At 43.5% G+C, this 13895-nt stretch overlaps 1 protein-coding gene across 4 annotated transcripts in view; it reads left to right on the top strand.

Moving 5' to 3' along the window:
* Positions 1–1934: 1934 nt before the first annotated feature.
* Positions 1935–13895, top strand: part of mast3a (microtubule associated serine/threonine kinase 3a) — a 26519-nt gene continuing 14558 nt past the window's right edge. Inside the window, exons 1-6 of one of the 4 annotated variants that reach the window (XM_068702653.1) lie at positions 1935–2098; positions 3911–3942; positions 9003–9091; positions 9938–10010; positions 12057–12077; positions 12298–12376. In XM_068702653.1, coding sequence (XP_068558754.1) covers positions 2057–2098; positions 3911–3942; positions 9003–9091; positions 9938–10010; positions 12057–12077; positions 12298–12376 — 336 coding nt within the window. In that variant the 5' untranslated portion in view covers positions 1935–2056. Of the gene's footprint in view, positions 2099–3910; positions 3943–6125; positions 6541–9002; positions 9092–9937; positions 10011–12056; positions 12078–12297; positions 12377–13895 lie in introns of those variants that run through there. The other 3 variants (XM_068702656.1, XM_068702652.1, XM_068702655.1) reach the window with 3 other exon arrangements.

Here is a 13895-nt window from a genome sequence, read left to right as displayed (position 1 = left end):
AGGATAACTTGTCCTCCACAGAGTGAACAATAAATAGACCAATAGCTCCATTGCGCCCTCTAGCGGCCGCGAAGCTGCAGTACAGACTTCAATAAGCTAAGTACAGCTTTATCTGTTTTCAGAAGGAGCATGAAAAACATATTATTAGTTATGAGTTTAAAATATTGAGCTAAGGTGAAGAAGACTTTCGGCAGCATTCAAGAGGAAATCCATCGTTTGCAGAAACTCAATTGAAGGCCAGATGTATGAGTGTGATTGATTGATTCCTATTTCTTTGGAGCAGGTTTGTGATTTCACCCCTCAACTACAATCAGTGGCTGTTGATCATAGATCAAAATAAATGTGTAGAGCAAAGCTAAACACCAGTAATCTTGGGGTATTTTTAATCAGAGATGTTTTTATGTGTATTATTATTTTATTTTATTTTATTATTTGCTTCCTTTTCATTCTTTATTTACAGTTCACAGAACAAACGAGTCGACACATCCTGAGCGTCTGGTTCTGTTCGGAAACTCTTATTTCTACCTGTCGGCCTTCCAATGCAGATGAGTGAGATAAGATCAAGGTAACAAGGTAACAAAGGAACTCGTGTCTGTTAAACAGGGCGGTAAAAAGAGGGCCGACTGTCATGCCTGACTGGACAACAGCATGGACAGTTTGAAGATGATCTACGCTGGAGCACGACTAAAGGACACACATAGAACTCTGTCTTTCCTTTAAGCAACCTCTAGATAGATGTACCACATGGACATATTATTAAACATTTTTTTGTCTCACTTTGCAATAATGCCCATCTAAACAAGCAAAATGAATCATACGGATGCCACTAATGGAGCGTTTTCTGCATGACAGAAACACACGCTTGCTTCATGTATGACAAAACGTTTTACTTTTATTTATTGGTATCAAGAATACATTGTTTTTAAAAAAAAAAGAGGTATTTCAAACAAAACACCAAAACAAAAAAAATGTGAATTCACTGATACATTTATAGAATATTAAGCTTCAATCATTCAAAAATACATAATGCAATTTTAAACACACGGTTGAAATTAGAACACATTTTAAAAATGATTTTATTGATACTTCTACTGTGCCGTGATTCAACAAATCCAAATAAATGAAATGACCTTATTGTTACCATCATTTTCTACGAAAATACCGCAAAATACATTTGGTCAGAAATGCATTTCATTCAGTCACTTGAAACAAATCTTGAAAAGCCACTGGTTTGATTGGTGAAGAGAGGCTTGATTTACGACATTTGGAACAGTTTCAGATAAACATTGAACTTCACAAGAGAACAATGAAGGATTCACGTCCCTCTGGCCCACATTACATGTGACACCCCAGAACAAAAGACCAACATTGTTCGATATGGAAAGACGAACGCATCGTGGTACCACCGAGCGACAGATCAATCACTGCTATTCAGCTCGACTTTCAAAGCGCATTTGTTCTGCATCCTCTCTGTTGTTCCACCAGGCAGACACTGTGTTAGTTTATGATGGGGGAATATAGATTAACTGCATGCACCACAACATGTGGTAACAAGTAGGTTGCATTCGTTTCTGGAGGGTGTGTAGTGCGTGGATGGCTTTACAGTTGCAGGATATATCTGGTCATTGGTCAGGTTTGTTAGGAAGATCCAAAGATGCCCAAAATGGGAACCAGGGACCTGAAGAGAAGTGATGAGGAAGTGACGGGATCTGATGATCTGCAAATGCCAATCACACCCAGGAGAACCTGTAACCTACATTTGCATTTGACAACTGAGTATCAATAAGAGGGTGGGGTCGACACGCCTGCTCACATCATCATCATCATCATCATTAGCTGGCCGAAGTGGCCACCTTTTCGGGGCCGGTCGTGCAGCTCGCCCCGGGGAGGAGGAGGAGGGGGGTGGTGGTGGTGGAGCAGCGAGCAGCGAGAAGCGAGGAGCGAGGAGTGAGCAACGAGGAGCGAGGAGCGAGGAGCGAGGAGCACTCTATCCACGCTCCTGGGGAGAGGACGGAGCGCGGTATGGGATAACTGATCGGAGATCCGCTTTGTTTGGATGATGGATGAGCCGAATATCCTGAGACGTCGCGGTCTACAGGTAGGCTAAATGGAAAGGGTCATGTGATGCCAGCTCGGATATGTGGCTGTTTCCAAGCAAACGGGATGATATGATGATGATGAGGGGATTCCTCCAAGAATTGCTTTGGGTGTAGCAGTTTGATTCTCCATCAAAATTAGTGACATTTTATTCTTTGTTCTTCCTGATAAATATAAATATATTGCATTGCTTGTAAATGTTTATTATAGCTACTGATCATTTTCCCTTTATGTCTCGTGTCCATTCTTTGCAACAAGCGGTCGCTACATCATCATTGGTGCACAAAATGCAATTAGTTAATGTAACGTGAGGTCTTACGGTGTTTATTTTCGGAACTGTCCATTGGCTCTTTTGTGAAGCCGGTTGCCTTGGTGATAGGCGCTTAAAAACCCAAGGGTGCCTGTATAATTGGCAAAAACAAACCTTCTCCTGGTGCCATGTTTATCACTCATGACAGTCCAGAATGGTAATAATTAATATTGCCTGTCCTATATATATATATATATATATATATATATATATATATATATATATACATATATATACATATATATATATATATATATATATATATACATATATAATATGTATGTGTATATATATATACATATATATATAATATATATATGTATATATATATATATATACAATGAATATGAATATATACAATGAATATTGTCTGCCCTATATATATATATATATGTATATGTATATATATATTTATATATATATACTTATATATATATATATATACATATACATATATATACATATACATATATATACATATACATATATATATATATATGTATATGTATATATATAGGACAGACAATATTCATTATTACCTATATGTGTATGTATAAATTAAGTAGTGAACGCTGCATTGCTTCTAGCCCTGTTGTATTATGGAGGAGGTGATGGTGGGTTTATGATCAAAGGTCCAAACTGGGTGTTCCTGTTTAGTTGTTGTAATTAGTTTCTTTTCCACCATCCATTCATCTGCAATTTAAATGTGAGTGCAGCCCTGTCATTATACTAACAATGATAATGCTAATTATGGTAACATGATTCTCCCTTAAATCCACTATGTCGTGAAAAAGACACAATGTAAGACTTCATTAAGCCCACACATTGATATGTTCTGATTAGCGCTGAAGCTTATAGTAAAGTAATTAAATCACCATGTATCTGTCCTCGTTATATGTTTTTACATTGTTTTTGTAATGTGTCTGGAACCAGTCCTCTCTCAGTCTAACAGAGTGGCACCCTTCCCTAGTTTTCAAATCCTGATTGGCAACGGTAGTTTTTCAGTTGCCTGAGCTCAAGAGCAATAGCCACGGGCTAGTAAGGATTTGTATCTTTGCCATTAAATGACTTGAAGACCCACTTGTCATGCACGAAACTAGGCCGCACTGCATCTAATGAGATTCACACTGCGTTGAAAGGAAGATGTAGGAGTGAAGGAGAAGCGTTTCGGGACATTCATCGGAATAAACTGCTGTTGCTTCATTTTCCAAAAACATTTTATAAATGAAAAAGTGCTGCTTTGAGACTAAACATCTTCACATTCCTGCTTATTTATTCTGAGCGGTGGGATTTCATAACAGCTGACAAAGATATTCAAAATCAGAACGGTACACTGATAAGAAAATAATATTCATTCGTGAAGAAGTCTTTTAGCCAAACAATGAACAGCCCTCTCTGCTCAAGCAGCGATAGGGCTTATCTGCATTTCAAAGCATTGTTACCATGAAAAGAAGAAAGAAGAAGATATTCTCATTTCAATATTTCTCATCTTTTCTTTTCCAGAAAGAGCTGAGTCTTCCTCGCAGGGGAAATATGTAAGTATTATTTAATAATACACTTCTCTTCCTCCTCCTCAAACCCGCAGACCAGCCAGGTGTCTGTCACTTGTCGGATTTATTGTGCACGCATGCCGCATTTCGCACCACTGTATTTACTTGACTCTTTCCTGAGAGGCAAGAACTTTTGGAAGGATTATCTGCAGAGCCGTCTCACCGCCTAGACAGGTTTTACATACTTGGAGAGGGAGAGCAGAGACAGAGATACTTTGCACAACTCTCTGATGTGAAGACAGTGGAAGAGTTGCTGTATGCATGAATGTTACAGCCTAAAAATCATGCTTATTGTTACAGCAGAGTTAATAATGGTGTCCATGAAATATGTGAACTGAGCAGACAAGCTGAGCGAGCTCTTAACCTTTCAGTCGTGTTTGTTAGTTTCATTGTTTTTCTAAACGTATTCCTGTCCAGAATTTAGAAGTAATGGTTTGATGATTGATGGGACTTTTACAGAGTGACAGTTCATATCATGTTTCGTAAACAGAAGGGTGACACACATGAACGACGCGAAGAAGTTTGCTTGTTTCCTGCTCGAATAGGAGGCTCCCCAGTCAGAAAATCAATCTCTTCCCTGTCTCTGAGCTGTTCAGGGATTTCCCCCGCCGGTCTTTAGCCACAACACTACGCCATTCTACTGTAGTTTCACCATCTGTGAGTCAGATGGAATAATTGCATCCACTGGAAATAATAACAGCAGATCACAGGTTATGGATTTAAACATTAAATACTTTTCACATGTTTGTGCCGCTCGCATACAGCTCTCCCTCTGGCAGTCGAGGTGTCCAAAACAAACAAGGGAATTGTCATTTTAGTTGTATCAAGGGGCAGCGTTGCTGTGTTACACCCCGTATGTCTGAGAATTAAATAGATTTTAAATAGTTTACTTCATTTAGTACTAATATATAATTGATAAAGGTGAATGGTTTCTCTCAGAACAAATCTCTCAAATAGTTCTGTAGGGACTTGTAGTGTGTCTGAGGAAAAGTTCAGTGATCTAAGTGATCTGCTAGGATGGTGTATTAAACTGCTAAATAATGTACATATTAGTCTACCAGGGCTGCATTAACTCGGTAGGGGGCTAAATCAGCTGTGGGCCCCTTTTGACCCACTGTTTGTATTAATTTAGCTTTAAAAAAGGAATATGCACTGTGCATGTGCACGTGATCGAATTTGTCCTGCTTGTGGAACTGTTAGTTTCTGTTTCTTCCTATGCTTGGGTGCCAGAAAGGAGGCTTTGACAGAATGTCGAACTTCAGATCCAGGAGGAGCAATGCGGATTCTGTCCTGGTCATGAAAAAGTGGACAAGCTCTTTACCCTTGAAGGTTGTTAGAGGAGTGATGGCAGTTTGCCCATTTAGTCTCTACACATATTTTGTGGGTTGGAGAAGGCATACAAACCCCCGGGGATTCCTGTGGGACCGGGGTACGAAAGTATGGGGTCGTTCTTATGCAAGCGGAGTGAGAGCTGTGTCCGTATTTTTGGCAGGTAGTCAAAGAAAAGAGTGTCTGGTTTTGGGCCTCAGAATGGCTTCTCTGCTCTTTGCAGATGATGTGGTTGTGTTGGCTTGAGACCTTGACTGGAGCCCCTGCCTCCTCACATCAAAAGTAGCTAGTTGAGGTGGTTTGAGCATCCTATAAGGATGCCTCTTCGGTGCATTTTTTTGGAGGTTTTTCCGGGCAAGTCCAACTGGTAGGAGACTCAAAACAAGCTGGAGAGATTGTATATCTTATCTGATTTGGCAACGCCTCTTGGTCCTCGGGAGGAGCTGCAAAACGTTGCTGGAGAGAGAGACGTCTGGCCTACCTTCATTAGTCTGCTGCCACCGTGACCCAGAAAAAGACACAAATGTATGTGTTTTAAAATGTAAGAATCTCATGAGGAGCTCAATATTACCTGGTTACAAAAATGCATCCTTCATATACTCGTGAAATTGTATCCTAGATGCATCCTGCTATACACGTTTTGACATTTATAGATGTTTTGATATCGCTGGAAACACACAATTCCTCAGTCTTCCTTTCTGTTTTTCGACCGGGTGGTTTATTTGCGTTCAAGTCAAGTTAACACTTATGTTTCCGGCAGTGCTTGAAGGCATCACTAGTCCCTCCTCCCTTCGTCGCGCGCTGACGCGGCTGCGCGTTACATCGTTGCTGGTGCGGCTGGAAAGTTTGTATCACTCTTCTATTTTGTGGCTGCGATATCACTGGATAATGTCATATCCCGCGACAGACAGACTGTTTCGGAAATTGTGCCGGTAACGGAGAGAAAGCGGTCGGGGCGGACAATGGCCAGTGCAGTCGCTCATCATCACCGAGCTGCCGAGCCGCGGCAGCTAAACGGAGTTCCAGCCGTCGTACACTGCGTACTGGCCTAACGACCACCAATGGTAACAACTCCTCAAGAGAGAGACCGCTGAACATGATGCTCCCACTCTAACAAGAGGACAATTCTCATATCTGGATTTGGATTTATCGGTCGCCCGCCATCAACATGTCTGACCAGAACTACTATTGGACCGTGTTGCCGAGCTACAAAACTAGTTTTGTGACTGGGGCCATGATGAAAAGGTCGAAAAGGTAAAGGAAACATTTATAGGATTTTTTTCTGAATTAATCTGTGGCTGTATCCAACAAGCGACAACGTCTGCTCTGCCTGTATCTAGTTGACAAACGGCAATGTGTTGAACGTGTATGTTTTAGTTTATTGATTCACGGCACGTAAACGCACCCCGAACCGTGTATGGTAACATAACAAGAGCTCAGACCGATCTTGCCATTGTGTGCCGTCTGTGGTCGCCCGTACGTTACTGTATGTGTCGGCTGCTGCTACATCCGCCCTAGTTTTTGTTTCCGACAGAGAAACGTGGCCATTGTAGGAGAGTGTTGTGTACGGGGGCTAGACTGCATTGTCTGCTACCAGCTGTCGCATAAACCGACACAAGAGTCCCAGTGCGGATCGATACACTGGCGTGTCTCGGTGGGACTGTAGCGTTGTAGATGTGCTTTTTTTTTTTTTTTTTTAACTGCGAAGATGACTGTAATCAGCCCTCACAAAGTAGAGCTGTACAATTAGCCGTTTAACGTCCCTGTAGGGACTCCTGTAGTGTGTGTCTTTGGCAGTCAATGCGTTCATTGTGACCTAATGGTCATTTATGGATTTTAAATTGTCCTTTAGTCCTAATCTCAACATTCTACTGCATGCGTCGTTCTGTTGTGATTCTAGTACACTTGTGCTGTAGCTGCTGTCATTGGCAAACACTGCAAGACCGATTGCTAATGAGCTAAAATTGTAAGAAAAACCTCATCTTTTAAATGTATGCAATATATGTGTGCTCACCATTAACTGCCCTGCTAGTGTCAAACTATCCACTTCTTTTTTTTTTTTTTTTTTTTTCCATGTAGCTTTTGGTTCAGACACGTTAACTCATTCACCACAGCGTGACTTTGAATGGAGCCCAGTGAATAAATGCAGTCCTTCACCATCAGCAGCCATGTGAAGCATGCAGGCCAGGCGTCTCAGTGGCCCACATTCATCATGCTACATGGCTGCCTGCCTGCACAGTCCCCCCCCCCCCCCCCCCACAAGCCACTATTGTTGCTCTCAAAAATATGAGTGTTGATCGCTGTCACGGTGTGATAAAGTGTGGCGTCGTGCCATTTATTTGCCCAGGCTCTACAGTATGAAAAGGGTGTCTTGTTTATTTATTTCCTCATAAGAAGAAGACGACAGCATCTTTTCTGTGGTTGGGGTTGTGTGTCGTTGAAGCCAAAGTCGAGCATTTATTGGCTCTCCCTTCTCCCTGTTGCTGTGCCGTCGCTGCCTCTTTGAGTCTATTTGGGTTGGGGGGGGGGGGGGGGGGGGGGGCTGTATACCGGTTTGAATCCGCCTCAGCATCGACCCAGAAACGTCAGGCGCTGCTGCTGTTGTTGTTGTTGTTGTTGTCGTCTCAGACCCTCGATTATTTTAAGTCACCGCCAGAGAGAAAGAGCGATTGGCATCAACGTCATCTGGATGAAACGGAGATCATGATGGGATTATATCCGTCTTGGTGGGGAATGTTAAAATAAATGGAAAAACAGAGGCCTGAAGTCTATTCTATATGAAGACTTTGGCACATTTAGAGTGAGCACCAAGGCACACAGAGGCCTCCAGGCACCACACACACACACACACACACACACACACACACACACACACGTATAGAGGAAATGAACCAAGTATCACCTGAAAATAAAAGTAACAACGTCCTAATTGCACTGGCATCTTTGTGGGTGACTCACGCTCAGAGAAATGCCACCTAGTGGCATCTGCCAGCTTTTAAACAGGTCTGCTAGTCATCACCTTTTCTAAGAAAAAGGTTTCCTTACAGAACCGCTCAACCAAAGACAATCTGGTCATTGATGTTCTTGCCTATAGATCGGGTTGTGTTGTCTGTCTGTCGTAATGGATCTGAAATGCGGTGGAGAGCATATTATGTCATGGGAGTCATTGGGTCCACATACTTCTTTGTGTAACAACCAGCTGTTTTTATAGGATCAGCTGCTCCCACTGGTACACTCGCTACTCTTTCCAGATGTTTCCCCATATTCTCACATGAAGGAGACGCATCATCTGATCACCGCTGATGCTCTTAATACTTCAGTCCAACCTCATTATTCACAGGATGTTGATTTAATGTCGGTATATTTCCGTTGTTTTTGGTAACTCCTGTAGTCGGAAACACTTTTATTCTCTTAAAGACAAGATAGACATGTGACCCGTTTAGTGTCACCGCTAGTATCAGTGCATTTATCGGTGTTTTCCGTATCGCGATCAACAACTCGAGTCCATAGGTGGACCGTTTTTATTCTACCTGACTCTTTACTGCCCTGATAAAAGACGATTGTGTACATGATTAGCTCAAGCCTAAGCAAATTCTCTCTCTCTCTCTTTCTTTCTTTCTTTCTTTCTTTCTTTCTTTCTTTCTCTCTCTCTCTCTCTCTCTCTCTCTCTCTCTCCTCTCTCTCTCTCTCTCTGCCGTTTGTTTTGCTCCTCACAGTTCCCGTAACAACAAGAGGAGGAGTTTGGCGGTCGGGACCCCGTCGCCCACGCTCTCCCGGCCTCTTTCACCTCTCCCGCTTGCCACAGGTACTTGTGTGTTGTTTTATGCTCGGCTCAGTGTGTGTGTGTGTGTGTGTGTGTGTGTGTGTGTGTGTGTGTGTGTGTGTGTGTGTGTGTGTGTGTGTGTGTGTGTGTGTGTGTGTGTGTGTGTGTGTGTGTGTGTGTGATACTGTTTTATGGCATTTAGACCAGAGGCTCATAACGCATACTTTACATAAACAGGATCACGTGGAAATCAAGACACTCCGATGAAGATGGCATGAGATCGCCACAATAGCTTTTTTTGTTTAGCTTGTGTGCCTTCAGCCTAATTCAAGTCACGCGATTAACACTGGGTTCCATTGCTGTCGGATCATAATGTGCACAAGAGATGCGGTAGTTTTTTTTTTTTTCCTCATGATGATATCTTTCATGTAGCTTCCTCAAGGCTTCTCATTCCTTCATCCAGGTGCCTGAAGTGCTGTATCAGAGACTCATTCATTCTCTAACCCCGTTTATTTTTAAGTGACTCGGGGTGTGGCAGCGCTTTGCCGGCATGAAGACTATTTAGCAACCCTTTTTTTTAAGTGGTGCGATCAACATCAGGAGTCCCGGCTGTCTGCCGAAACTGAGATTCTTTGATTAGGCGGGGAGGAGGACTAGCTAACCTCTGCGGGGGTGTTACTGCAATTAAAACAAAAACAACACACAAACAAAAAAAAACACGGTTTCAGGTTGAGCTGTGAAATAAAATCAGTTGCAAAATGATCATAGAGCGTATTTCAAACTGACCATGTAAAACAAAGGGGACAGCGTGTGGAATGGTTAACCACACACATAGTCATTCACATTTTAGTTTTTGCTCATTTTCAAAGTTTTGTGTTCTTTCTTCAGCCGGCAGCAGCCCTTCAGAAAGCCCCAGAAATGTCTCTGCCAGCACCTCAGCCAACTTCCAGTTTGCCCGCAGGTAAGAATTAACTCAATTTTAATATCAAGTTGTTCTAAAGCACCTGAGTCTAGCCACATTACCACAGTCGTATTCTCCCTGCCTTGTACAAAAACGGATAAATTAGTACTCTTTGACTCCTGCTTGTTTTGAAGATGACCGACCCCAGCGTTCACGTTAGAGGAGGTTCGTCTTTCTCCCTGTAAAGATGACACAATTGTAGTCGGCTTAAGTTCAAAACACAATAAATAAAAACCAATATCTCAGAGCAAGGTTAATGCCTTACCTATCCAAAAACAAACAAATGGAACAGAGCATAAGGGTTTTCACTTATTTGAAGCTAAGACAAACAATATGCTAAGAATAACCCAAGATACTTGGCTTCGGAGGAAACTTGAGTGGTGACTATGCCCCGGCTTGTTCCTTTTTTGCCTTTGTAGTTGAAACGAGGCAATGGAGAAGCAAGTCCGACCAGCGAAAAAAAGGCCCCAGGGCCATTTGCCGGACATGGACCGTGGCATTTGTTAAGCCAATTAGGGGCAGCGAGTCGTTGCGCACACTCATTACTCAGGGCGTCTGTGATTATGGGGAGAAATTGCAACGCTCGCCCTCTCTCATCACGCTCCTTACGGCTGTGTACAAGACTCACTGGGCTTCAGAGGGAAAAGCAGCTGTAACTAGTACCCTGAAAGTACTGTACTCTAAATGTACTACCCTCAAAGTACTGTACTCTAAATGTACTACCCTCAAAGTCCTGTACTCTAAATGTACTACCCTCAAAGTACTGTACTCTAAATGTACTACCCTCAAAGTCCTGTACTCTAAATGTACTACCCTCAAAGTACTGTACTCTAAATGTACTACCCTCAAAGTACTGTACTCTAAATGTACTACCCTCAAAGTCCTGTACTCTAAATGTACTACCCTCAAAGTCCTGTACTCTAAATGTACTACCCTCAAAGTACTGTACTCTAAATGTACTACCCTCAAAGTACTGTACTCTAAATGTACTACCCTCAAAGTCCTGTACTCTAAATGTACAGGCCGCTTATCGGAAATATCATGTGCTCTGAATTAGCATTTTAATGTTGCCGTGCAGGATGGAGAGACGGGAGGCCTCCATGATGCACGAGCCCCGCATGACTTCATCTATATTTATTGAGACTTTTTTTTAAAGCTGCCAGTGCGCAGACAGATGCTGCGGCTGCACTTTTGAGAGCTCCACCGGGTTTATTTGTTATTCACACGAGCCGTATAGCCCCGCTCTGTGTGTGTATGTGTGTGTGTGTGTGTGTGTGTGCAATTATTTTGAAATATATAAACGTGGAAGAGCCAGACACGCAATAGCTGGCACACACACACACACACACACACACACACACACACACACACACACACACACACGTAAAGATTAAAGAAGTATGCCTTCTTTAATGCAAATGAAGGAATGGCAAGGAACCACCTCAGGGGTTACAGATGCTCTGTTTTAACCTTAAGCTTTCAACGCGTTTGTTTCTCCTTTCACACCCGTAGGCATTGATTCCTAACCGTAGCTTCTGTCCTCCTAAGACTTGTAGGACCTTAATCGAACAAGCTAGTAGTAAGGTGTTACCCCCCCCCCCCCCCCCCCCCCCCCCCCCCGCAGCGGATGCAGAGGAGGTGTACGCGTGGAAATTTAACACCTCAAATTTAAAAAAGTTTAGGGTTATTTTTCTGTTTGTAGTAGTGCTCTCATTTGGGTGTTTAACGATGTATGCACTAGGCTGTGTGTGTGTGTGTGTGTGTGTGTGTGTGTGTGTGTGTGTGTGTGTGTGTGTGTGTGTGTAATGAGTCACGAGTCAGCTCTCTGAGGGCAGACTTGGCAGGTGTTCAGCAGCAGACTGCCACTGGCTGCGAGCTGTGACAGACAAACAGCGCTGTGACTGACAGCCAGACGTACTCTGTCACGATCATTAAACAGTGTTTATTTTCTTTCTCGCTTTGTGTCTCCGCCCGCCCCCCCCCCTTCCTCTCTTTCTCCTCTTCTCCTTCTTTATTTGTGTCTTCCTCATTTTTGCATCTGTGTAGCCAACTGGCACGCACTGAAAGGTAAGAAAACGACAATCTGGCGTTTCTTCTTCTTTTTTTTTTTTTCTTTTATCGACACAGTCTCAAGCATCAGACATTATGGAGTTAAACTTGCATGGGAATATTGATATAAAATGAAGGCGAAGCTCTGCAGAGTGGAGTGAGTCAGCCGGTTTGTGTAGGTTTCCCGTGTGACGGGGAGCTCCCGCTGAGCAGCATGTCTCCTGTTTTGTGTCTGCAGAGCGGACGGGCGAAGATGGTCCGTGGCGTCGGTTCCCTCGTCCGGATACTGCACCAATGCACCCAGTTCATCGGTATCGGTGAGTCTCTTTCTGTCTTTTTCTCACTGTCTGTCTTCAGGTCTGTCTCTTACCCTCATCAGATATTCAACCCCTTTCCCAAACCGCTGTCGTGGGACCCGTTTAGCTCGCCCGTGTTACTTGCACTCGGTGTATCGATCGGTTTACGGGGCCGCGGCGTCTCGTGAGCTTAAGGCGCCGACTGACCGACCGACTTGTAAATCCCGTCAGTTTAGGAAAGAAGTCCTCGCTGATTTACGGCAGACCCCAGTTTACAGACTGAGATATATTCCATGAGGGCTCTGCACCTGGAACACACTTTAGATGAGCTGCGAAAGCGTTTTTTCTTTTTTAATACCCTGTGACAAACCGCTCACAGCGAAAGACTGCAAGCGTATTCATCATCTTGAGTAAAGTGACGCAGCTTCCGCTCGTCTTGTAAAAGTTGAAAGCGATGCTCTTCCGATTCACCGTACTTTGACGGGAAATATAAGCGCGATTCACGATTACTGAGCGTCAACGGACAACGTGGAGGTAGGTAACGAGAGACGGCCGCTTTTTGATCCAAGCCGATCAACCGGCGTCGCCCTTCAGAAACAAAGCACTAACTTTTTAACCCGAGTATCCGGTATCACTTCACACCGACCCCGGTGACCTCCGCAGACGGCGTACAGTTGAGATCGTATGTTCAACAGATGCAAATAAAGACACGGGAGAACCTTCTCAGAGGCAGGTGGGGAACAAAACTCCCCATCGTCACAACGCTGTTACTTGACAGTCTGGTTGACCAGACTCCTTGATTGATAAGAAACAGCTGACTGGAAAATGGGTGCCATACTTTTAATGACTCAGTCATAACAGGATATGTCCGACGATGACGCATCGCTCCGTCGTCGGCCTTTTTAATCGCAGGAATCTTCAGATGCTTTTCCTGAAGTTTTCCTGGAATGATTTATATTATAGACCATTAAAAAAAACCCACAGAATTGTACTCCACACGGCGTGTTTTTCTGCCTGAATTCAACAATAAAGTATTTTGCTGTGAAATGAACAAACTTGTTAAATAAATGACTCCATACCAGAATGATTGGCCCCTTCTGACCGAGGGAAAGTACAGGAGTTATAAGTCTTATCGCTGTAATAACACGGGTCTTGTTGAAATGCTTTGGTCTCTTTTTCCTGGATGACTTCACGCTGCAGCGTTCCACGGTTCCTCACTCGGCTTATCCTTGTTTGGGGGGGGGGGGGGGGGGATGCGACGTGCTGCCCGGCTACACCTATCGGCTGCTTGTCGACGGTTTCTGTGTTGTGATTAGCTTGAGATTTGGTCTAGAAAGTCATCCCTGGAAGAAAAAAAAAACTGCAGTTGGCCGTAAAAACAATATCCGTTCTCCAATGCCACGGCTGTGATTTCGCATTGGCCGACCACATGGCTTCGAGACGGTGAGGTCAGCGCTCCCCACACAATGCCCCCTTTTCAGGCCCGCTGTCAGTGAGGTCTTTATGCTGCTCCCGCTCGCTTCTGAACCGTCTCTGGTTT

The sequence above is a fragment of the Cebidichthys violaceus genome, unplaced genomic scaffold, assembly GCF_023349555.1.
Source record: "Cebidichthys violaceus isolate CVI_PGR_0920_01 unplaced genomic scaffold, fCebVio1.0.p SCAF_87, whole genome shotgun sequence".
Classification (NCBI taxonomy): domain Eukaryota; kingdom Metazoa; phylum Chordata; class Actinopteri; order Perciformes; family Stichaeidae; genus Cebidichthys; species Cebidichthys violaceus.
The sequence above is the reverse complement of the archived record's forward strand: the minus strand, read 5'-3'. Positions and strand labels throughout refer to the sequence as shown.